A 26,327-nucleotide genomic window follows, 5' to 3' on the forward strand; every position below is an offset into this window, starting at 1 on the left:
GTAAGGGACATTCTTCCCACTGACCACCAATGTATTCCTTCCACTGACCCCCAATGTAAGGGACATTCTTCCCACTGACCCCCAATGTAAGGGGCATTCTTCCCACTGACCACCAATGTAAGGGACATTCTTCCCACTGACCCCCAATGTAAGGGACATTCTTCCCACTGACCACCAATGTAAGGGACATTCTTCCCACTGACCCCCAATGTAAGGGACATTCTTCCCACTGACCCCCAATGTAAGGGACATTCTTCCCACTGACCCCCAATGTAAGGGACATTCCTCCCACTGACCACCAATGTAAGGAGCATTCTTCCTACTGACCCCCAATGTAAGGGACATTCCTCCCACTGACCCCCAATGTAAGGGACATTCCTCCCACCGACCCCCAATGTAAGGGACATTCTTCCCACTGACCACCAATGTAAGGGACATTCTTCCCACTGACCACCAATGTAAGGAACATTCTTCCCACTGACCCCCAATGTAAGGGACATTCTTCCCGCTGACCCCCAATGTAAGGGACATTCTTCCCGCTGACCACCAATGTAAGGGACATTCTTCCCACTGACCCCCAATGTAAGGGACATTCTTCCCACTGACCACCAATGTAAGGGACATTCTTCCCACTGACCTCCAATGTAAGGGACATTCTTCCCACTGACCCCCAATGTAAGGGACATTCTTCCCACTGACCCCCCAATGTAAGGGACATTCTTCCCACTGACCACCAATGTAAGGGACATTCTTCCCACTGATCACCAATGTAAGGAACATTCTTCCCACTGATCACCAATGTAAGGGACATTCTTCCCACTGACCACCAATGTAAGGAACATTTCTACTATTGACCACCAAGAAATGGGGGCATTTTTTCCATTTTTCAACCATTTAATATGTTTCAATAAGGGTCCCCGAGACCTGAAAATTATTTGAGAGGTTCTCGTAGAATAAGAAGGTTGAGAAAGACGGGTGTGAAGTCTAGTAGGCGCATACTGTATATCCCTGGCTCTGACAGTTGGGGCCCCGGAGAGAAGCTGGAATTTTTACTGGAGCAGCAAGTGATGGTCCTAGCAGTCCCTGTGTGTACAAGGTTATAGGTACATTGGGGCCACCAGATCTCACACAGCTTTGTGTCTTAGCTGGTCACAGGTAAGGATGGTGGAGCGAATACTCTACAGGCACACTAATCACAGATACAAATGGATATCACTCTAAATTTCTATATCCTGTTAAAACTTGTTCATACCAAGTTCTCTTAGAATTGCCCCATCATGTATTCAGTCAAAGAGCTTAATAAGCTCTGAGGAGCCTAAGTGGACTTTTAGTTGTGTCCTCATCCCACCCATCAGTCCTTGTTTGTTTTTGACACCCATTTTGCACACATTCTAAAAATTCTGTTGCTGGGATACCTAAAAATAAAACACAAAACCTCCAATATGTGTATTTTTGTGCACTGCCTGTGCTAACACTTAGACGAGCTGTGTGGTTTCCGTTGAGGAGGCTTGTCTTGCTGCGGAGGAGAAGCCTTGTGCCACCACAACCTGCAGAGTGAGCTGAGCCGAGGAACGTTACACAAGATTTCTGATAAGGAAATAAGTCAGCACAATCCACCTCCCACCATGACCTCTATTTATGACACAAGGCTTGGTGGCCTGACAGAGGCATCACCTACAAACATGGAGGCCATGTGGCCAGTACTGAGGGCTTCTTACCAGAAGAGTCTTGGCCAGGATGTTCTCTATCAGTTTAAAGTCATTACGGAGCTGCTTGTTCTTGGAGCTCGTCCCCTCCATCTCCTCGTCAGCGTGGAATCGGAAAAACTGTGATTCGTCCTTGAATTCGCTCTTCTCCAGGACTGAGAAGACAAGATGTTGGCATGTTAATACAGAGGACAGAATGAGCTGGCCGCGGTTTATAGATGATGAGCTAAGATATAGGGCCTGTGTTACCGAGCCCAATCTAAGGGAATGCAAAACACGACTGAAGGGGGTCCATGGGGGCGGGGGCAACTACATCTGAATGATCTACGGGCAACTGCATCTGAATGATCTACGGGCAACTGCATCTGAATGATCTACGGGCAACTGCATCTGAATGATCTACGGGTAACTGCATCTGAATGATCTACGGGCAACTGCATCAGAATGATCTACGGGCAACTGCATCTGAATGATCTACGGGCAACTGCATCTGAATGATCTACGGGCAACTGCATCTGAATGATCTACGGGCAACTGCATCTGAATGATCTACGGGCAACTGCATCTGAATGATCTACGGGTAACTGCATCTGAATGATCTACGGGCAACTGCATCAGAATGATCTACGGGCAACTGCATCTGAATGATCTACGGGCAACTGCATCTGAATGATCTACGGGCAACTGCATCTGAATGATCTACGGGCAACTGCATCAGAATGATCTACGGGCAATTGCATCTGAATGATCTACGGGCACCTGCATCTGAATGATCTACGGGCAACTGCATCAGAATGATCTACGGGCAACTGCATCAGAATGATCTACGGGCAACTGCATCAGAAAGATCTATGGGCAACTGCATCAGAATGATCTACGGGCAACTGCATCAAAATGATCTACGGGCAACTGCATCAAAATGATCTACGAGCAACTGCATCTGAATGATCTACGGGCAACTGCATCAGAATGATCTACGGGCAACTGCATCTGAATGATCTACGGGCAACTGCATCTGAATGATCTACGGGCAACTGCATCAGAATGATCTACAGGCAACTGCATCAGAATGATCTACGGGCAACTGCATCTGAATGATCTACGGGCAACTGCATAACAATGATTTACGGGCAACTGCATCTGAATGATCTACGGGCAACTGCATAACAATGATTTACGGGCAACTGCATCTGAATGATCTACGGGCAACTGCATAACAATGATCTACGGGCAACTGCATCAGAATGATTTACGGGCAACTGCATCTGAATGATCTACGGGCAACTGCATCAGAATGATCTACGGGCAACTGCATCTGAATGATCTACGGGCAACTGCATAAGAATGATCTACGGGCAACTGCATAAGAATGATCTACGGGCAACTGCATAACAATGATCTACGGGCAACTGCATAACAATGATCTACGGGCAACTGCATAACAATGATCTACGGGCAACTGCATCAGAAAGATCTACGGGGCAACTGCATCAGAATGATCTACGGGCAACTGCATCAGAATGATCTACGGGCAACTGCATCAGAATGATCTACGGGCAACTGCATCAGAATGATCTACGGGCAACTGCATCAGAATGATCTACGGGCAACTGCATCTGAATGATTTACAGGGCAACTGAATCAGAATGATCTACGGGCAACTGCATCAGAATGATCTACAGGCAACTGCATCTGAATGATCTACAGGGCAACTGCATCTGAATGATCTACGGGCAACTGCATCAGAATGATCTACAGGGCAACTGCATCTGAATGATCTACAGGGCAACTGCATCAGAATGATCTACGGGCAACTGCATCTGAATGATCTACGGGCAACTGCATCTGAATGATCTACGGGCAACTGCATCAGAATGATCTACAGGGCAACTGCATCAGAATGATCTACAGGGCAACTGCATCAGAATGATCTACGGGCAACTGCATCTGAATGATCTACAGGCAACTGCATCTGAATGATCTACGGGGCAACTGCATCTGAATGATCTACGGGCAACTGCATCTGAATGATCTACAGGGCAACTGCATCTGAATGATCTACGGGCAACTGCATCAGAATGATCTACGGGCAACTGCATCAGAATGATCTACGGGCAACTGCATCAGAACGATCTACGGGCAACTGCATCAGAACGATCTACGGGCAACTGCATCAGAATGATCTACGGGCAACTGCATCAGAACGATCTACGGGCAACTGCATCAGAACGATCTACGGGCAACTGCATCAGAATGATCTACGGGCAACTGCATCAGAACGATCTACGGGCAACTGCATCAGAACGATCTACGGGCAACTGCATCTGAATGATCTACAGGGCAACTGCATCTGAATGATCTACGGGCAACTGCATCTGAATGATCTACGGGCAACTGCATCTGAATGATCTACGAAGAGTCTCACACTGATGTCCACCTGATGCCAGCCCTGTAGGCCCGTACAGTTTACATTTCTTTCAGCCATTCTGGTGACATATCCTATCCACGCTGTAATGAGAGATCTGTCCTGTGTCCGCAGCGGAGGAGGGGATGTGAATGCAGTGTAATTGGTGGAGTAGGGATCGGCGAGGATTGGTGAGGACAATCTACAAGTATCTCTCCGACTTCCAGACAATTACAGGCTGCAGCACCAGGTGGGGGTTGGCTGGCACCATTCAGAGCTCCCCGACCACAAAACTCCACTATAAAAAGATCTGGTATCCAGGATCCAGACATGAAGCAGCAAAACACCAGAATATCCGAGGTGACCGACCGCCATGTCTGCCGGCAATCACGCTTCAAATCAGGAACGCACAGCAGGAGATCCAATGTTTGTGCTGGCCTCCAGATGACTCGGGTACGTCATCCCCATCATTTCACCAGTGTGGGTCAGGCCCCCATATGGGGGTGTCTGGCTGGGGTGCGGGCACCGCAGTGTTTTAGTGCGCCCACCACAGTTTTAGTGTGCCCGGGGTGCAGCATCCAGCCTCAGGTGTCCAGGGATGAATACCCGAAACGCAGTTCTGTGCTCCAGGCCCGCGTCCCCTGAACAGATACATAGAGCATTCAGCCCCTCCAAGCTGGTGCCAGCCATAGAGATGGTCAGGTTGCCGGCAGCGGGGCTGGGTGTCACATCTAACCCTCCTAGGGGCATAAAATGCCAGAATTAGTGATGGTCCTTATGTTCGAGGCAACGCAAGTTGGCCAGCCGCGTCCCACAATGCACTGTGCTCTCACAGTGTATTGTGATTGGCCAAAGCAACGCACCTGTCCACAGTCCACGTGCAATGCTTTGTCCAATCACAGCACAATTGGGCGGAGCTAGCGGTGATGTCACCAATATCTTTGCCCAATTGTTTACATCGGACTCGCAAATGTCAGATAGCGGAGGGTGCAGACGGGTTGGCGGGCATGGTATTTATTTTGGGGGGGGGGGCGAGTTGTAGTCGTGACAATGCTGGATGCCATGATTGACGATGGATTACAACAATGGAACCTTTTTTTGGGGGCTGTTTTTTATTTAAAGGACTTCTGTTGTGTTTTTATTCACATTTTACACTTTTTTGGTGAATGGGTAGGCCATACTCATTCACAAGGGGGAAGGGGGGCTGGGATCTGAGGGTCCCCTTGTTGAAGAGGGCTTCTAGATTCCAATATGTCACCCCCCCCCCCGCAGACCCCCACAACCACAGCCCAGGGTTGTGGGGAAGGTGCCCTTGTCCCCATCACAGTCCTTCCTCAGTGACAAGGTTCAAGGTGCCCCCTCCCCCTCCAGAGCAGTACCTGCAGGGGTAAAAATCTATAATACACTCACCCCACCCCGCCTTACATGGTGCAGGGGGTGACGTCATCCTGCTGCCTACAAGACCCCGAGGAATGCAGAGTACCAACAACTTCTCACAAGATCTGGGCAGCTTGGCATTCTCTGCGACTTCTCCGGGAGCAGAAAGACGTCACCCTCCCCAGCTGCAGGAGGGGTTTGAGCAAAGGGAGGAGGAGGGAGGAAACCTGACCAAGCAAATCTTGTTACTGAGTTTAATACTTTGTTTGACTTGTTGCAGTCTACTGTGCAGCAGAGCTCAGACTGAAAGAGGGAGGAGCCATGCAAAGAGCCCATCAGGAGCATGCTGATAGGAGGAGAGAGCAGTCCAGTAACAGCATGGGGGAGGGACAAGACCTGAAAGTGCTACTGAACTGCAGAAGGAAGTTGAGGAAAGGTAATTAGATGGATGGGGGAGGGGCAGGGGCTTGACTAAGTGGACTGAGGTGGCCTTATTTATGACTTCATGATGGTCTTCTGTACAGCAGAACTCAGACTGAAAGAGGGAGGAGCCATACAAAGAGGCAATCAGTTGTCCTGCAGTGCTCATGTGCTAACAAGGGGCGCGCTGATAGGAGGAGAGAGCAGAGTGACAGATTAGCCCTTCAGTCTGCTGCTTCTCCTCTCACTCTCCAATCACTGGCTGGGGGAAGGACAAGACCTGAAAGTGTTGCTAAACTGCAGCAGAGGAAAATCTGGTCTCCTCCCCATGCCAGGCAGGGCTGTGCTGTGTGGCAGAGCTGTGTAAATCTCAGGTCTGGATGAACAGGCAACATCTGCCATACGTATATCTCATCCGTTTATTCAGCTGCTGGCCTGGAGTTCAGCTTTAGAAACCCTTAGCGCCCTTTAGCTGCAGTCTGGCAGCACGGGCTGTAGCTTTGGATGGACGTTTAGCAGGCTTTTAGCGAGTCCCGTGGCTTACCATGGTGCATGAATCCATTGTTACAGAGCCCAATGCCAAGAGCCACGGCCTCCTCTCTCGTCTGACAGTCACCCTAAGAGAAAGGAAAAAAATACGACACCCCGTTACTTTCCATCTCCTGGGAACAATGCCTGGAATGACCCAGAATCCCCCGCTGAACAATTATCCCCCCCCCTCCCCCCACATTCATTCATACTTTGTATAAATAGCGCCGTACTTCTCCTGGCGGGAGGAAACAGGAAGCTTTATTGACGGATGATGGCAGCTAAATGGGGAGCGGATTGTTTTACGGCTAATGAGGGACATTGTTGGGAGCCGAGCGCCGCCAGCAGCCAAATTCGCTCGCTAGAACGTCAGCGGCCCTTTATGGATCGTCTCGGCCCCGTCGTCGGGGAGGAAATCATCTCAGCTTTTATTTTCCTGAAATTGTTTCCATCTCTGAACGAGCCGGCTCGGGTCCCAAGGAGAAGGCAGAGGCGGAAAAAGTGGAGAAGACTTTCCAATTCTTACGGATTGTCTGAGGCTTCCAGAGACGGGTCAGGGAGATGTCAGCCATCAGGGGGGGAAGTGGTGTCACTCAGCTGCACGCGTCTGCGGCCAAACGTATGAACAGATCCGCTCCATGCCGAGAGACCAAATCTAAAGCCTTGATTATCTGGAAATGTCACGAGGCGGCGCTACGTCAGGAACGCAAAGAGGCGGGAACATTTCCAAACCGCCTGATAGCCGGAATCTGGACTATGTCCGCCGACACCAAAACTAAAATAATGAGCAGAACCCAAAATCAAATCTCAGAACCCTCGTCCATTGGGAAAGCTTCCATATCTTCTACCCCGAGCCCATATCTGCTCCACAATCAGTGGCGTCTGTCCGTATTCCTAGGCGGGAAGTTCATTGTGTGCCCTTCCTGCCCACTCCCGACTTCTCCTTAAAATCTCTGAATGCCCGGGGGGGGGGGGGGCGGGAAGGATTGGCAATGGTGACCACAGGTATTGGACAAAAAATAAAGAAAGTGCACCATTCAGATGCCTCATGGAACGATGTCTCCACCACAATGGTTGCATTGGTGACTGGTGGTGCTGGTCAGCTCATCAAGCTCCATGTGGACTACAAGGAAATGGCGCCCATCCGCCCTCAGAACCAGCACATTGTAAACTTACGGATTGGCTGAGAAATAATGAGCAGAACCCAAAATCAAATCTCCAAACCCTCGTCCATTTCCATATCTTCTACCCCGAGCCCATATCTGCTCCACAATCAGTGGCGTCTGTCCATATTCCTAGGCGGGAAGTTCATTGTGTGCCCTTCCTGCCTACTCTCGGCTTCTCCTTAAAAGTTCTGAATGGTCGGGGGGGGGGGGGCGGGAAGGATTGGCAATGGTGACCACAGGTATTGGCCAAAAAATAAAGAAAGCGCACCATTCAGATGCCTCAAGGAACGATGTCTCCACCAAAATGGTTGCATTGGTTGGTGCTTTTCAGCTCATCAAGCTCCATGTGGACTACAAGAAAATGGCGCCCACCCGCCCTCAGAACCAGCACACTGTAAACTTATGGATTGGCTGAGACTTCCAGAGACGGGTCAGAGAGATGTCAGCCATTGGGGGGGAGTGGTGTCACTGAGCTGCACGCGTCTGCGGCCAAACGTATGAACAGATCCGCTCCATGCCGAGAGACCAAATCTAAAGCCTTGCTTATCTGGAAATGTCACGAGGCGGCGCTACGTCAGGAATGCAAAGAGGCGGGAACATTTCCAAACCACCTGATAGCCGGAACCTGGACAATGTCTGCCGACACCAAAACTAAAAAAAAAATTAGCAGAACCCAAAATCAAGTCTCCGAACCCTCGTCCATTGGGAAAGTTTCCATATCTTCTACCCCGAGCCCATATCTGCTCCATAATCAGTGGCGTCTGTCTGTATTCCAAGGCGGGAAAGTTCATTGTGTGCCCTTCCTGCCCACTCCCGACTTCTCCTTAAAATCTCTGAATGCCCGGGGGGGGGGGGGGGGGCGGGAAGGATTGGCAATGGTGACCACAGGTATTGGACAAAAAATAAAGAAAGTGCACCATTCAGATGCCTCATGGAACGATGTCTCCACCAAAATGGTTGCATTGGCGACTGGTGGTGCTGGTTAGCTCATCAAGCTCCATGTGGACTACAAGGAAATGGCGCCCATCCGCCCTCAGAACCAGCACATTGTAAACTTACGGATTGGCTGAGAAATAATGAGCAGAACCCAAAATCAAATCTCCAAACCCTCGTCCATTTCCATATCTTCTACCCTGAGCCCATATCTGCTCCACAATCAGTGGCGTCTGTCCATATTCCTAGGCGGGAAGTTCATTGTGTGCCCTTCCTGCCTACTCCCGGCTTCTCCTTAAAAGTTCTGAATGGTCGGGGGGGGGGGGGGGGGGGCGGGAAGGATTGGCAATGGTGACCACAGGTATTGGCCAAAAAATAAAGAAAGCGCACCATTCAGATGCCTCAAGGAACGATGTCTCCACCAAAATGGTTGCATTGGTGGTGCTTTTCAGCTCATCAAGCTCCATGTGGACTACAAGAAATGGCGCCCACCCGCCCTCAGAACCAGCACACTGTAAACTTATGGATTGGCTGAGACTTCCAGAGACGGGTCAGGGAGATGTCAGCCATTGGGGGGGAGTGGTGTCACTGAGCTGCACGCGTCTGCGGCCAAACGTATGAACAGATCCGCTCCATGCCGAGAGACCAAATCTAAAGCCTTGCTTATCTGGAAATGTCACGAGGCGGCGCTACGTCAGGAATGCAAAGAGGCGGGAACATTTCCAAACCACCTGATAGCCGGAACCTGGACAATGTCTGCCGACACCAAAACTAAAAAAAAAATTAGCAGAACCCAAAATCAAGTCTCCGAACCCTCGTCCATTGGGAAAGTTTCCATATCTTCTACCCCGAGCCCATATCTGCTCCATAATCAGTGGCGTCTGTCTGTATTCCAAGGCGGGAAGTTCATTGTGTGCCCTTCGTGCCCACTCCCAGCTTCTCCTTAAAGGTTCTGAATGCTCAGGGGGGGCGGGAAGGATTGGCAATGGTGACCACAGGTATTGGACAAAAAATAAAGAAAGTGCACCATTCAGATGCCTCATGGAACGATGTCTCCACCAAAATGGTTGCATTGGCGACTGGTGGTGCTGGTTAGCTCATCAAGCTCCATGTGGACTACAAGAAAATGGCGCCCATCCACCCTCAGAACTAGTACACTGTAAACTTACGGATTGGCTCAGAAATAATGAGCAGAACCCAAAATCAAATTTCCGAACCCTCGTCCATTTCCATATCTTCTACCCCGAGCCCATATCTGCTCCATAATCAGTGGCGTCTGTCTGTATTCCAAGGCGAGAAGTTCATTGTGTGCCCTTCCTGCCCACTCCCGGCTTCTCCTTAAAAGTTCTGAATGCTCAGGGGGGGGCGGGAAGGATTGGCAATGGTGACCACAGGTATTGGCCAAAAAATAAAGAAAGCGCACGATTCAGATGCCTCAAGGAGCACCAAAATGGTTGCATTGGCGCCTGGTGGTGCTGGTCAGCTCATCAAGCTCCATGTGGACTACAAGAAAATGGCGCCCATCCGCCCTCAGAACCAGCACATTGTAAACTGGTTAGTAAATGCAAATATGAGGTTTCAACTCTTATCCCCTACCCCTGGGAGAATTGCATAACGCGTTTCGTCCATGTGGGGTAGAGGCCTCTGATTTAGCCCCGTGTGGGTGAAAGGCGTTAATGGAATTTCCCACAGGTGGGGGATGAGAGCTGAAGCCATTTACACTCATATTGGGATTTGCTTAAAAAGATTACAGTGTGCCGATGGGCGCTGTTTTCTTGGAGTCCACTGCGACTGGCCAAAAAACAAAGAAAGCGTACCATTCAGATGCCTCACGGAACGATGTCTCCACCAAACTGGTTGCATTGGCGACTGGTGGTGCTGGTCAGCTCATCAAGCTCTATGTGGACTACAAGAAAATGGCGCCCATCCGCCCTCAGAACCAGCACATTGTAAACTTATTAGTAAATGCAAAATATGAGGGTAAATGGTTTCAGCTCTTATCCCCTACCCCTGGGAGAATTGCAGAACGCATTTCTCCCATGTGGGGTAGAGGCCTCTGATTTAGTCCATTCAGATGCCTCACGGAACGATCTCTCCGCCAAACTGGTTGCATTGATGACTGGTGGTGCTGGTCGGGATAGCCCACCAAGCTCCATGGGGACTACACTGTAAACTTGTTAGTAAACGCACATATGAGGGTGAATAGCTACAGCTCTCATCCCCTACCTGTGGGAGAATCACATGACGGGTTTTGCCCACGTGGGGCCTAATCAGAGGCTTCTGCCTCTGATTAAGCCCCACGTGGGCGAAACGCGTTAGTGGATTCTCTCACGGGTGGGGGATGAAAGCTGAAGCCATTTACCCTCACATTTGGATTTACCTAATAAGGTTAGTGTGCCGATTCTGACTGCAGATGGGGCGCCATTTTCTTGTGGTCCACTGTGATTGGGTGTCATGGTGGTCACATGATTGGGAGCCAGTCCTGCTGCGCGTGGACCAAGACCACTCAGTCTCTGTGCTGGGAGTGCTCAGTGAGCTAGCTCTCAGCGCAGAAACATCGGCCGCCCAATGACGCATATGTGCGGCGTGTGGGTGTTGAAGCCCACCGATTTGCTGCCGCACATGTGTTACACGGGCAGCAACATGTTAAAGTGCACGTCTAGCAAAAAAAAAAGTAGTACAATACATGCACATTTCCACATGTTGTATCCCTGAGAAAATACCTGCAGATCCAGCAGAGATCCAATGAGAGACGAACTTCCTGTTTGGCCTGACAACACACCTCCTGTACTGCAGTAAATCTAAGCAGTGTTGTCAGCCCCACCCACTTCTCCTCTGCTAGACTACAGAACACTTCTCTCTGCTTGTCTTCATAACTTCATAACAGAAGGGGGAGGAGTTCTGTAGTACAGTAAACGCAGGTGTGGGGTATAAGTAAACTCCATTATTTTTTAGGCGCCACCTATTGGCACATTATTGAAGTCCTCCAGCGCTGCGGTGGCATCAATCCAGCGGGTCTCGGGAGCTTCCATCGTCACCCAGTCTTCCTTCCAGGTTCAATGTCTTCGGCTGCCCGAATGGCCGGGCCGATGACGTCGCTCCCCACGCATGTGCACGGGAGTCACATTACAGCAGGACAGATCAGGAGGCGGTAGGGTCTCTTCCCCCTGCCTGTCAGCATTTTTTTGGGGAGAGTTTATACCACTTCAAAGGTCTTTTTGAAACATTTACGGGTTAAGAGCATCAAATACTTCCAACGCATTTCGAAGGGAAAGCACTTCCCTCCTTCTTCAGGGTTCAAGCACTGGATGTTATCAGAATGAGCTGCAATAGAAGACCTAATAGATCGTCATTTCTTAATGGCACTATGGACTGCCAGCTGGGTATCAGACTGAGGAGGACTGAGCCGGGGTGACAACGCTGCTTGGGTATATAGTGCTGCAGTGGCAGATTGGGGACCAAACATATAGTGTCCTGTCCCACCTACTGTATATGTATTTCTGCTGTTATATTGAATTATATCAGGTTACTAGTGTTCTGATGTATGCTCACAAAGTGGTTTAGGGCCACTACATCTTGTTTACTTATGCAATTTGGTTTCTCCCTCCGTCCCCCCTCCTGTTTAGGTTTAGTTAGTTCAGTTTTGGCTAGAGCCTTCCATAGGGAGATGACCTTAGGACCCCCATCATTTCCCATGTTCCCGCAGTCAGTGGTAGCTGTTTGCAGAGAGAGGGCTTAGGAAAGTCATTGTCTTCTTACAATACAAAAGAGAGGAAAAACATCCTCTGTACTTCACCTACCTGGAGAAAAATACCTGCTACATCGGTGTCTTACTGAAGAGTTAAGCTGCCTGTGGATAGTGCCATGTCAGCAGGTGACTATACAGTCACAATATACTAGGTTTGAGGAGGTATGTCAATGCTTAATGCGGCATTTGAAACGGAACACATAATGGTACTCTGGCACCCCCGGGATGCCACGCCCAAGGTGCACATGATGCTGATCCTAGCCCATGGCCACACTTAGCAGACCCATTCAAACCAGGAGGGAATGGGCTCCTCAGAATTATCCACACTGAGCAAGCACTCCCAACCTCAGTCTTATGTTGTTCAGTTTCCTGAACCCGAGGAGAGATGATCTTAGGACCCCCATTACACTGGACAGAGTACTCCACAGCCAGCAATCCCTGCCATAAGACTGGAATAACGATGGACCTAATCCGTGATACCGATACTGAATCCGTGATACCGATACTGAATCCGTGATACCGATACTGAATCCGTGATACCGATACTTAATCCGTGATACCGATACTGAATCCGTGATACTGATACTGAATCCGTGATACCGATACTTAATCCGTGATACCGATACTGAATCCGTGATACTGATACTGAATCCGTGATACCGATACTGAATCCGTGATACCGATACTGAATCCGTGATACTGAATCCGTGATACCGATACTGAATCCGTGATACTGAATCCGTGATACTGAATCCGTGATACCGATACTGAATCCGTGATGCCGATACTGAATCCGTGATGCCGATACTTGATCCGTGATACCGATACTTGATCCGTGATACCGATACTGAATCCGTGATGCCGATACTTAATCCGTGATGCCGATACTGAATCCATGATACCGATACTGAATCCGTGATGCCGATACTGAATCCGTGATACTGAATCCGTGATACCGATACTGAATCCGTGATACCGATACTAAATCCGTGATACCGATACTGAATCCGTGATACCGATACTGAGTCCGTGATACCGATACTGAATCCGTGATACCGATACTTGATCCGTGATGCCGATACTTAATCCGTGATGCCGATACTTAATCCGTGATGCCGATACTTGATCCGTGATACCGATACTGAATCCGTGATGCCGATACTTAATCCGTGATGCCGATACTGAATCCATGATACCGATACTGAATCCGTGATGCCGATACTGAATCCGTGATACTGAATCCGTGATACCGATACTGAATCCGTGATACCGATACTGAATCCGTGATGCCGATACTGAATCCGTGATGCCGATACTGAATCCGTGATACCGATACTGAATCCGTGATACCGATACTGAATCCGTGATGCCGATACTGAATCCGTGATACCGATACTGAATCCGTGATGCCGATACTGAATCCGTGATGCCGATACTTAATACGTGATGCCGATACTGAATCCGTGATACCGATACTGAATCCGTGATACCGATACTGAATCCGTGATACCGATACTGAATCCGTGATACTATACCGGATCTTAGTCAAAAGACCAAGAAGAGAAGACCAGAAAAACATAAGAACACAGCCCAAACTTATGATTTATCTCCTTACCTGAGATATGAGCCAGTCCACAAGCTTACTGGCTGGGATGACGGACTTGTAGGTCTTCAGGTGGTAGTCACGGTCTCTGGAGGGAGAGGAAACAAAGATGCATTAAATAATATCAGCAGAAGCTTCCAATAATTTTCGTCATAGGAACAAACTCTTCATCCTCCATTAGGGTACATGCAGAACAGCCAGCACTCCACAGTTCTCATTACTAGGGTGACAATACCACCGAGAATGTAAATGTGTCTATTGACATGACATGGCGAATCAGAGAAAGCTGCTATATGTACAGATAACTGCAATTCCACAACTAGAAAGAGGACCTGTCAGCATAACAACACTGTCTCTGCCAAGTGGTGTTGGTCCTGGAACTATGCAAAGGCCATCAGATGGGAGGTCAATCAGCCACAGTTCAAGGAACTTTTAGTAACCTCTGAAGGAACCCTTCAGAATGGGAATGTCTATAGCATGGAGAGCTCTCTCCTACATCTACTCCCCTTTATGGAGCTGTCCTGGAATTATACAGGCACCATCAGATTGGAGGTCAAACAGCCACAGCTCAAGCAATGTCAGGTAACATCTGAAGGAACTCTTCAAAATGAGAATGTCTACTATTCACCACTGAGGCCACCACTGAGGGATTCTCATCCCCTCATCTGAGTGCACATTCATATCAAGATCCTTCTCTGGGAAGGTGGTGTTCAGATCTGGCAGACTGTAGGTGACATGAAAGGGTTAAACCCAGTGTACCAAGATCCTTCACCGAAAGGGTGGTGTCCAGATCAGGCATGTCTGTAGGTAACAAGAAAGAGTTAAACCCAGCATACCAAGATTCCTCACCAGGAGGGTGGTGTCCAGATCTGGCATATCCATAGACAATACGAAAGGGTTAAACCCAGTGTACCAAGATCCTTCACCAAGAGGGTGGTGTCCAGATCTGCCACGTCTGTAGGTAACATGAAAGCATTAAACCCAATGTACCAAGATCCTTCACCAAAACGGTGGTGTCCAGATCAGGCATGTCTGTAGGTAACATGAAAGGGTTAAACCCAATGTACCAAGATCCTTCACCGAAAGGGTGGTGCCCGGATCAGGCATGTCTGTAGGTAACATGAAAGGGTTAAACCCAATGTACCAAGATCCTTCACCGAAAGGGTGGTGCCCGGATCAGGCATGTCTGTAGGTAATGTTAAAGAGTTAAACCCAGCATACCAAGATCCTTTTCCGGGAAGGTGGTGTCCAGATCTGGAATGTCTGTAGGTAACATGAAAGGGTTAAACCCAGTGCACCAAGATGCTTCAATGGGAAGATGGTGTCCAGATCCAGAATGTCTGTAGGTAACATAAAAGGGTTAAGCCTAATGTACCAAGATCCTTCACCAGGTAGGTGGTATCCAGATCTGACATGTCTTTAGGTAACATAAAGGTTAAACCCTGCGTACCAAGATCCTTCACCAGGAAGGTGGTGTCCGGATCTGGCATGTCTGTAGGTAACATGAAAGGGTTAAAGCCAATGTACCAAGATCCTTCACCGAAAGGGTGGTGTCCGGATCTGGCATTTCTGTAGGTAACATGAAAGGGTTAAACCCAGTGTACCAAGATTCTTCAATGTCAAGGTGGTGTCCAGATCTGGCATGTCTGTAGGTAATGTGAAAGAGTTAAACCCAGCATACCAAGATCCTTTTCCGGGAAGATGGTGTTCAGATCCGGAATGTCTGTAGGTAACATAAAAGGGTTAAGCCTAATGTACCAAGATCCTTCACCAGGTAGGTGGTATCCAGATCTGACATGTCTGTAGGTAACATAAAGGTTAAACCCTGCGTACCAAGATCCTTCTCCGGAAAGGTGGTGTCCAGATCCCCAATGTCTGTAGGTAATGTGAAAGAGTTAAACCCAGCATACCAAGATCCTTCACCAGGAAGGTGGTGTGAAGATCTGGGATGTCTCTAGGTAACATGAAGTGGTTAAGCCCAGCTATTCTCATCCTGTAGTAAGATGCTATTTCTGTACCATCAGCAGGAGGACCTGTTAATGGAAGATTCTTATTAATTACTCCACTTCAGAGGTGAGAAAATTCTCAGTGTAATTATCTCCCAGTAATAGAACATCCCCCATCTCTTTCCTGAAAAGAGGATGCAGCCATTGTTAACACTTTTCATCGCCAGTACAAAAGAAGAGAAACTCTGCGACAAAAGGCCAACAAAATGCACAATTAATCCATGGTGGTGACACAAGAAGATCAATCTTCCATTTTTCTCCCCAAAAACACCAACCACCCCGGGGCGTGTCATGATTACCTGAAGTGTATTTCCTTTGTTTCCATAAACTCCCATCAAAAAGGGAGAAGGAAAAGACCCAGGAGGCCCCGTGAGAGATCATTATGGTGTAGAAACTGGGAAAGATGACTAGATACAATGCTGCAGATGATAGTTATAATATAATAAATAATAATAATAATGAAGATTGTTCCACTTGAGAGGTTGCTGAACCCCTCTGTAGAGGTCAGACTATCTGGAGGCTCAGCAAGCGGAGAATAAGGCCATCTCCATGCAGGCATAGTCGCTCTCTACAATGGGTAACCCAGAAAATCCTATCAACAGCACTCTGGGGATCCCTTTTCATCAATGAGTTTGCATTCACTTGCAATGCCTTTGAACTTGCTAGAGCACTTGACTACTCCAGGAAGAGTGAGTTCCCTAGCGCAGCTCCCTCCCTCCTTGTGAACCAAAGCCCTCCTTTTCTTCTGGGAATATCTAATAACGGTCTGTGCTGACCTATCTCCTCCACCTCCTTCCCTCACCTCACTACATAACCCTTCATGGAGCTGCCAGGCGGAAAGTCAAGGAAAATAGTATAGAGCAGCATTTCCTCTAACAGAAACCTTTTAAAAATTTCCAGTTCTCGGGGAACCATGGTTAAAAACAATTCACAGAGAGTCAGGGGGAAAAATGTCCCTTACATTGGTGGTCAGTGGGAAGAATGTCCCTTACATTGGGTGCCAGTGGGAAGAATGTCCCTTACATTGGTGATCAGTGGGAAGAATGTCCCTTACATTGGGGATCAGTGGGAAGAATGTCCCTTACATTGGGGATCAGTGGGAAGAATGTCCCTTACATTGGGGGTCAGTGGGAAGAATGTCCCTTACATTGGTGATCAGTGGGAAGAATGTCCCTTATATTGGGGGTCAGTGGGAAGAATGTCCCTTACATTGGGGATCAGTGGGAAGAATGTCCCTTACATTGGTGATCAGTGGGAAGAATGTCCCTTACATTGGTGATCAGTGGGAAGAATGTCCCTTACATTGGTGGTCAGTGGGAAGAATGTCCCTTACATTGGTGGTCAGTGGGAAGAATGTCCCTTACATTGGTGGTCAGTGGAAAGAATGTCCCTTACATTGGGGGTCAGTGGGAAGAATGTCCCTTACATTGGTGATCAGTGGGAAGAATGTCCCTTACATTGGTGATCAGTGGGAAGAATGTCCCTTACATTGGTGGTCAGTGGGAAGAATGTCCCTTACATTGGTGGTCAGTGGGAAGAATGTCCCTTACATTGGTGGTCAGTGGGAAGAATGTCCCTTACATTGGTGATCAGTGGGAAGAATGTCCCTTACATTGGTGATCAGTGGGAAGAATGTCCCTTACATTGGTGGTCAGTGGGAAGAATGTCCCTTACATTGGTGGTCAGTGGGAAGAATGTCCCTTACATTGGTGGTCAGTGGGAAGAATGTCCCTTATATTGGGGGTCAGTGGGAAGAATGTCCCTTACATTGGTGGTCAGTGGGAAGAATGCTCCTTACATTGGTGGTCAGTGGGAAGAATGTCCCTTACATTGGTGGTCAGTGGGAAGAATGTCCCTTACATTGGTGATCAGTGGGAAGAATGTCCCTTACATTGGTGGTCAGTGGGAAGAATGTCCCTTATATTGGGGGTCAGTGGGAAGAATGTCCCTTACATTGGTGGTCAGTGGGAAGAATGTCCCTTACATTGGGGGTCAGTGGGAAGAATGTCCCTTACATTGGGGGTCAGTGGGAAGAATGTCCCTTACATTGGGGGTCAGTGGGAAGAATGTCCCTTACATTGGGGATCAGTGGGAAGAATGTCCCTTACATTGGAGGTCAGTGGGAAGAAGGTCCCTTACATTGGTGGTCAGTGGGAAGAATGTCCCTTACATTGGTGATCAGTGGGAAGAATGTCCCTTACATTGGGGGTCAGTGGGAAGAATGTCCCTTGCATTGGTGGTCAGTGGGAAGAATGTCCCTTACATTGGTGGTCAGTGGGAAGAATGTCCCTTACATTGGTGGTCAGTGGGAAGAATGTCCCTTACATTGGTGGTCAGTGGGAAAAATATCCCTTACATTGGGGGTCAGTGGGAAGAATGTCCCTTACATTGGGGGTCAGTGGGAAGAATGTCCCTTACATTGGTGATCAGTGGGAAGAATGTCCCTTACATTGGGGGTCAGTGGGAAGAATGTCCCTTACATTGGGGGTCAGTGGGAAGAATGTCCCTTACATTGGTGGTCAGTGGGAAGAATGTCCCTTACATTGGTGGTCAGTGGGAAGAATATCCCTTACATTGGGGGTCAGTGGGAAGAATGTCCCTTACATTGGGGGTCAGTGGGAAGAATGTCCCTTACATTGGGGGTCAGTGGGAAGAATGTCCCTTACATTGGAGGTCAGTGGGAAGAATGTCCCTTACATTGGAGGTCAGTGGGAAGAATGTCCCTTACATTGGTGATCAGTGGGAAGAATGTCCCTTACATTGGAGGTCAGTGGGAAGAATGTCCCTTACATTGGGGGTCAGTGGGAAGAATATCCCTTACATTGGGGGTCAGTGGGAAGAATGTCCCTTACATTGGAGGTCAGTGGGAAGAATGTCCCTTACATTGGGGTTCAGTGGGAAGAATGTCCCTTACATTGGTGATCAGTGGGAAGAATGTCCCTTACATTGGGGGTCAGTGGGAAGAATGTCCCTTGCATTGGTGGTCAGTGGGAAGAATGTCCCTTACATTGGTGATCAGTGGGAAGAATGTCCCTTACATTGGGGGTCAGTGGGAAGAATGTCCCTTGCATTGGTGGTCAGTGGGAAGAATGTCCCTTACATTGGTGGTCAGTGGGAAGAATGTCCCTTACATTGGTGGTCAGTGGGAAGAATGTCCCTTACATTGGTGATCAGTGGGAAGAATGTCCCTTACATTGGTGGTCAGTGGGAAGAATGTCCCTTACATTGGTGGTCAGTGGGAAGAATATCCCTTACATTGGGGGTCAGTGGGAAGAATGTCCCTTACATTGGGGGTCAGTGGGAAGAATGTCCCTTACATTGGGGATCAGTGGGAAGAATGTCCCTTACATTGGGGGTCAGTGGGAAGAATGTCCCTTACATTGGGGGTCAGTGGGAAGAATGTCCCTTACATTGGTGGTCAGTGGGAAGAATGTCCCTTACATTGGTGGTCAGTGGGAAGAATATCCCTTACATTGGTGGTCAGTAGGAAGAATGTCCCTTACATTGGGGGTCAGTGGGAAGAATGTCCCTTACATTGGGGGTCAGTGGGAAGAATGTCCCTTACATTGGGGGTCAGTGGGAAGAATGTCCCTTACATTGGTGGTCAGTGGGAAGAATATCCCTTACATTGGTGGTCAGTAGGAAGAATGTCCCTTACATTGGTGATCAGTGGGAAGAATATCCCTTACATTGGTGGTCAGTAGGAAGAATGTCCCTTACATTGGGGGTCAGTGGGAAGAATGTCCCTTACATTGGGGGTCAGTGGGAAGAATGTCCCTTACATTGGGGGTCAGTGGGAAGAATGTCCCTTACATTGGTGGTCAGTGGGAAGAATGTCCCTTGCATTGGTGGTCAGTGGGAAGAATGTCCCTTACATTGGTGGTCAGTGGGAAGAATGTCCCTTACATTGGTGGTCAGTGGGAAGAGTGTTCCTTACATTGGTGGTCAGTGGGAAGAATGTCACTTACATTGGTGGTCCGAATACCACCCTAGCAGAAAGCGAAGATTATTGGTGTCATGCAGCTGGCTCTGCCAAGCCGTATTGAGCCTAGGGGCTATGCCGGCACCATCAAATGGGAGATCATCCAGCCACAACTCAAGGAACTCCAGAAAACCCCTGAGTCTAGAGGAACCTCAGGTCCCATGAAACCCTGGTGGAGAATAGCTGGTATAGAGTGTTAATTGAGTGACAGCTTTTGGGCTGCTGACTTCACATCCAAGATGGCAGCACCCAATGTGCAATAAATAACGAAATGCCCAGATAATTCAATGGGAAGGTTTTGGTTGAAAGTAATGGTTAAAACAACACACGAATGAGAAGGAAGACAGAAACGTCTGCAGATACTGGACAGAAATGTGTGGTCCTGAAAGATCAAAGAACAGGATGTTTATAAGTTATCTGAAGACATAAAATGTTCTATAGTGATGACTATGGAGGACCCCTTCCCAAATATTCCTCCTACCAATAACGAGTTCACAAAGAAGGGCCTGAGATTCAGGAAGACTAATGCAGGTGGCAGATCAGTTTGGGATATGCCGGTACATGGCTCTCATAGCCGCCCCCACACAGCGCTGCGCCAGGCTTACAATCCTCTAACACAATACCGGATGACGGAGATCCACGTTATCTGATGGGCTTCACCCCAAGGTGGTTTAATCCCAGAACTCCCTGGCCGTGCTCATGTAAACAGAATGGGAGAAGCTGCCGGATCATGTTTTTGTGGGATGGAAGGATTGCCTGAGTCATCATCAAACACTGGCACCTCTGGTTGCACCAACACTGGAATTCTGCTTCTAAAGCAAAAGTGTTCCGGGGCCAAACCTCAGACAGACGCCACCTTGTTCACACTGCCGGACCTGGGACTGAATGGAAAAATGAGCTGGCAGGGCTCAGGATGCAAAAGGGAACTCCTCACTATGCAAATATCTTCTTCTTGGATTACCAGAAAATGTTCTCCACCCCAACTACAGAACCAGGTACATCATATACACAACAGATATGTTCCCAGCACATGGGACAAATGGCATCAGGCTGCGAAATATATACGAATGAGGCTACTGGTCCATGCTAGTCATAGCTGCCAACATGTGAACCATTCCCAGACACTGGGTGGAAATGTACATATCCCGTACCATACCGCCAAGGAGGTCACGCAACATGTACCACCAATCAGGACTATTACCAGATCACATACGGAATTTTTTACATTTTAAAGGCATCCTGACAGTAATACAGATCCTGCAATTCACTGACAGATGATGGGGAAGGAAATGTGCAGAGCAACCAAGACTCTATGGTACTAGAGGATAGCAGGTCATTTCAAGGGACACAACCAGGGCCAATTCCATGGACACAATGAGGCCCACTTCCAAGGAGAGAAGCGGGGTAATTTCCAAGGTGAAAACTAGGGGTACTTCCATGGGAAGAACCAGGGCCATTTCCACAGACAGAGCAGGACCAGGGTCATTTCCATAGACAGAAGGGAATTTCTGTGGACAGAACTAGGGCATTTCATTGGACGGGACCAGCACCACTTCCATAGATGGGACCAGGACCACATCCATGGACAGAACCAGGGCCATGTTCATGGACAGAACCAGGGCCACTTTTATCGACATAACCAGGGCCATTTCCATGGACAGAGCAGGACCAGGGTCATGGATATTAGAAAAAGATTAACTTAATTATTATTAAGGGACAAAACCAGGGCCATTTCCATGGACATAACCGGGACAGAACCAGGGTAATCTTCATGGACAGAACCAAGGCCACTTCCATTGAAGGAAGCAGGGCCACTTCCATGGACAGAACCAGGGCCACTTTCATGAACAAGACCAGGACCATTTCCATGGACAGAACCAGGGCTATTTCCATGGACAGAACCAAGGCTATTTCCATGGACAGAACCAGGGCTATTTCCATGGACAGAACCAGGGCTATTTCCATGGACAGAACCAGGGCTATTTCCATAGACAGAACCAGGGCTATTTCCATGGACAGAACCAGGGCTATTTCCATAGACAGAACCAGGGCTATTTCCATGGACAGAACCAGGGCTATTTCCATGGACAGAACCAGGGCTATTTCCATGGACAGAACCAGGGCTATTTCCATGGACAGAACCAGGGCTATTTCCATGGACAGAACCAGGGCTATTTCCATAGACAGAACCAGGGCTATTTCCATGGACAGAACCAGGGCTATTTCCATAGACAGAACCAGGGCTATTTCCATGGACAGAACCAGGGCTATTTCCATGGACAGAACCAGGGCTATTTCCATGGACAGAGCAGGACCAGGGTAATTTCCATAGATATTAGAAATAGGTTAATTTAAGGGACAAAGCCAGGGTAATTTCCATGGACAGAACCAGGGTCTTTTCCATGGACATAACCAGGACAGAACCAGGGCCATTTCCATGGACATAACCGGGACAGAACCAGGGCCATTTTCATGCACATTAGACCCAGGTTCATTTCAGAGACAGAACCAGTACCATTTCCATGGACAAAACAGGGACTATTTTCAAGAGCAGAACCAGAGTCATTTCTACAGACAGGCAATTTCCAGGGAGAGAACCAGAGCCATAGCCATGAAAAATAAAAACAGGTCCTTTTTCAGAGACAGAATCAGGGTACTTTCCATGAACAGAACCAGGTCCATTTGAATGAAAAGAACTGGGGACAAAGCAGAGGACTACAGCAGGAATATATTGGTGATATCTACAACCTTGGTGAGGTTCTTCAGGTTGGAGTCCACTGACATTGTTAGGAAGGGAAAATATTTAATCATACTTTACAAATGATGGCAAGAAGCCACACACGGATCTGGGCAGAATGGGGTCCTAAGTAAAGTAACAGCTTTGGCCCCCCAGCCCTTCAATTGACAATTGACTTGAAACAGACACATAGAAGTGGCCCCATCAGCATCATCTGTATTGGCCCTATCAGACATCAACTGCCTCCAATACTCCACCCTGCCTCCCTAGGACAACCAATTGGGCCCTAGGAGTTCCCTATAACCAGGAATTTCTTTTAAGGGTTCCTCTGGGGTAAAAAGGTTGAGAAGTGCTGCTTTATAGACACCGTGCCTGTGGGGGAACTCCGGAGCTGTTATTATGTATATGAGGCAGACAACAAGAACGAGTTAATAGAGGGGAACTCAAACAGGGAGAAGATTTATAGCGGAGAACAGAACATGAAAAGAACAGGAGGGGACGAAGAATTCACAGGGGGAGATCTGGCCGCTCCTCTGGGTTTAGTGGAGGTCCGGGGTGAGGCCGTCCATCTCTGGCCCTGTCCACCCTCTTTTAGTGAGGACAATAATCAATGAATGATGGAAGTCTATTCATTTATACAACTCTGAGAACATAAACAGTATGGGACTCATAATAGAAACACCCAGAGCTGAGGGCCAGAGGAGCCGGTATCAGAAGGAACCTCCACTTTTCAGTCTTCATTCTCTGGGGGTGTCAGTCTTATATTCAGGAGGAGCATTTTACATTTAAAGTAGAACTCAAAGGCAGTGCATTAGATCTGCAGCATAACCAGCTCACACACAGCTGCACATTTTTGTATTTTTTTGTAGAGGAAATAATCACTAATAATCGCTAACTATAGATGTAATGTGTGTCTCTAGTGACACCACAATAAAAGAGCAGCAAATCTACCATTTCTGGTGTCACCACTCCTGTGCAACTAGACTGCTGAGGATTGTGGTTGGCTACAATGGACTCCTCCAGTGGGGTCACCAAGTATTTGCTGCAAGGACTCCGTCTGGCAAACAAAAACACCTCACATGGCTGTGAAGTCTACATCTGCACCTGATGGTGCCACCAGATATTGTATCAGCCAATGTAAGGTCACAGCGCTCCGAATAAAAGTTTCACTGGTTTATTGTGGAAAAAATGTCATATAAGTCAAAGACGGCCTTGTAGTGATCCTTCATCAAAGTCAACATGGTTGTCACTATGACGCCTTGAGGACTATGTCACCTTGGTGACCATGTCACCTTGAGGACTATATCAATATGTGGACTATGTAGTCTTGAGGACTATGTTGCCTTTATGATTATGTCACCTTGAGGACTATGTCAGCCTTTGGACTTTATCACCTTGAGGACTATATCAATATGTGGACTATGTAGTCTTGAGGACTATGTTGCCTTTATGATTATATCACCTTGAGGACTATGTCAACCTGTGGACTTTATCACCTTGAGGACTATATCAATATGTGGACTATGTAGTCTTGAGGACTATGTTGCCTTTATGATTATGTCACCTTGAGGACTATGTCAGCCTTTGGACTTTATCACCTTGAGGACTATGTTACCATGTGGGCTATGTAGTCTTGAGGACTATGTTGCCTTTAGGAATATGTCACATTGAGGACTATATCAACCTGAGGGCTTTATCACCTTGAGAAGTTGAAGTATGTCAACTTGTGGTCTATCTTGTCTGGAGGACAATATTGCCTTTAGGAATATGTCACTTTGAAGATTATGTAAACCTAAGGTCTTTATCACCTTGAGAATTTTGATAACTTGTGGACTATCTCGGCTGGAGGACTAGGTTGCCTTTAGGATTACATCGTCTTGAGGACTTTGGCTTCTTGAGGACTATGTCAATTTATGGATTATATCACTTTAAGAACTATGTCACCATGAGCACTATGTAAACTTGAGTACTTTATCACCTTGAGAACTATGTCACCCTGAGCACTATGTAAAATTGAGTACTTTATCACCTTGAGAACTACGGTATGTCAACTTGTGGACTTTCTCCTTTGGAGGACTATGTTGCCTTCAAGCTTATATCACCTTGAAGACTAAGGAACCTTAAGGACTATTTCAATTTATGGATTGCGTCAATTTGTGGATTATGTCACCTTGTGTCAACTTGTGGACTATGTCAACATAAGATCTGTGTTGCCTTGAGAACCAAGTCACCCTGAAGACTATCTGACTTTGATGAAGGGACCTTGTGGTGTCCTGAAATGTCAGCAGTCTGTGACTTAACGTGACATTTTTCTATGAATAAACATGTGAAATGCATATTTGGAATACTGGAACTTCACATCTCCTGATGTGGCATCCAAAATGGTGTCACAAGAAATGTTTCCACTATGAGCAGCCAATGTCATTTCTTCTCTTTGTAATGTACAAAGTCTTTCATTATTGTTAATAATTAGGGAGATCCTACAGCGCGGTCACAGTAGATGTATAGAGAACAGTTTATAGTGAATTTGCCTTCAGGAGTCAGTTCACTAAACCCTCACTTATCATCTTGTAACATTGCAGATACACAGTCCTGATTGTTGCTTTGTGGTGGTCTTATCCCTTTATCCAGATTTATCTCCTTCATGTCAGAATTTCCCTGACTGATCTGATTATGGTAATTGTAACTGATAAGATGACCTCACCATGGCTCTTGTTATCATGACAATGCCGTCTCCTCTGTTACTGTCTCAGTTGCGGGGTGGGGGGCGTGGGGGTGGGGGTTGAGCTACGGGGAGTAGACCCTCATAATCTCCATGTGCCCTCAGCTGTGTGTCCACAACATGTAAGACCACCAGAAATACCCATTAACCTTTCCTGTGGCTCATCGAATCTTGCTATTAAATTTGAAAAAAAAATTCAGCCTATCAAAATTTTAAAACGAAGGTTGTGATGCTAAAATAAAAAAAAGGAGAAAGTAGAGGGACTGGTAAAAATAAAAAACAACAAAAAATGTGCAAAAGGCAAGTGATTTTCCTGGTTCTACCACTTGTATGCTGCCATGGATTGGGGCCAGGAAAGGAAAATTCCGGTAAGTATTTGATACAATTTTCCATTTTCCTTACCATAGGCAATAATAAATCAGGTCTGAGCTGAGTGATGTCAATGAACAAGAGGGGTGGAACCGCGGGAAGATGTTACAAAGTGGCAAATCCTTCTACAAAACATTGAATTGGGTGGATTTCATCTTGGGTAAAATTTTGGTAAAAAAACGAGCAGAGCAATACGTAGACCAGCTTCATATATAGGTGGAACGGTGGACTGGGGACAAGGCAATGTTGATGAACAGCTCCGGGTTCCATAATGAGGGTAAGACAGAGGAGGCGACAACCAATGACTGATCACCCCATAAAACAAAACCTTCCACGGAAAATCCTTCCACCCGTGAGACCCAATCCACCAACTTCACCAGAAACTCTTCTGTCTGCAGGGTATGATCTAACTCACCACTGCATCTGCCAGCAAGTAGGACTTCCCCAATCTACCCACACAAAATTCACTACAGATAATCACAATCCCTGTGAACCTTCAAGTGTATGTCTGGGAATGACCCAAATTTACTCCCCAACTATCCCTCCTGATCATGCTCCAGCATTCTTTTTTTTTTTACTTGGTTCCTGTAGTGAGAAATAGTGTTTAATATTATCACCAGGCTCGT

The 26,327-nt window shown here is 47.6% G+C and overlaps 1 protein-coding gene across 1 annotated transcript in view; it reads right to left on the reverse strand.

Annotated features, from left to right (window-relative positions):
* The window catches only part of LOC149434363 (phosphatidylinositol 3,4,5-trisphosphate-dependent Rac exchanger 1 protein-like), a gene marked incomplete at its 5' end in the record, with an annotated part of 102,984 nt that overhangs the window by 35,354 nt on the left and 41,303 nt on the right, over positions 1-26,327 (reverse strand). The window contains 3 exons of the mRNA XM_089663770.1: positions 1,719-1,861; positions 6,452-6,524; positions 13,898-13,973. Of these exons, the coding sequence (XP_089519896.1) occupies positions 1,719-1,861; positions 6,452-6,524; positions 13,898-13,973 (292 nt within the window). The remainder of the gene's footprint in view (positions 1-1,718; positions 1,862-6,451; positions 6,525-13,897; positions 13,974-26,327) is intronic.

Source organism: Staurois parvus, unplaced genomic scaffold, assembly GCF_062004578.1.
Source record: "Staurois parvus isolate SC_StPar_1 unplaced genomic scaffold, SC_StPar_1.0 ptg001765l, whole genome shotgun sequence".
In the NCBI taxonomy this organism is placed as follows: Eukaryota; Metazoa; Chordata; class Amphibia; order Anura; family Ranidae; genus Staurois; species Staurois parvus.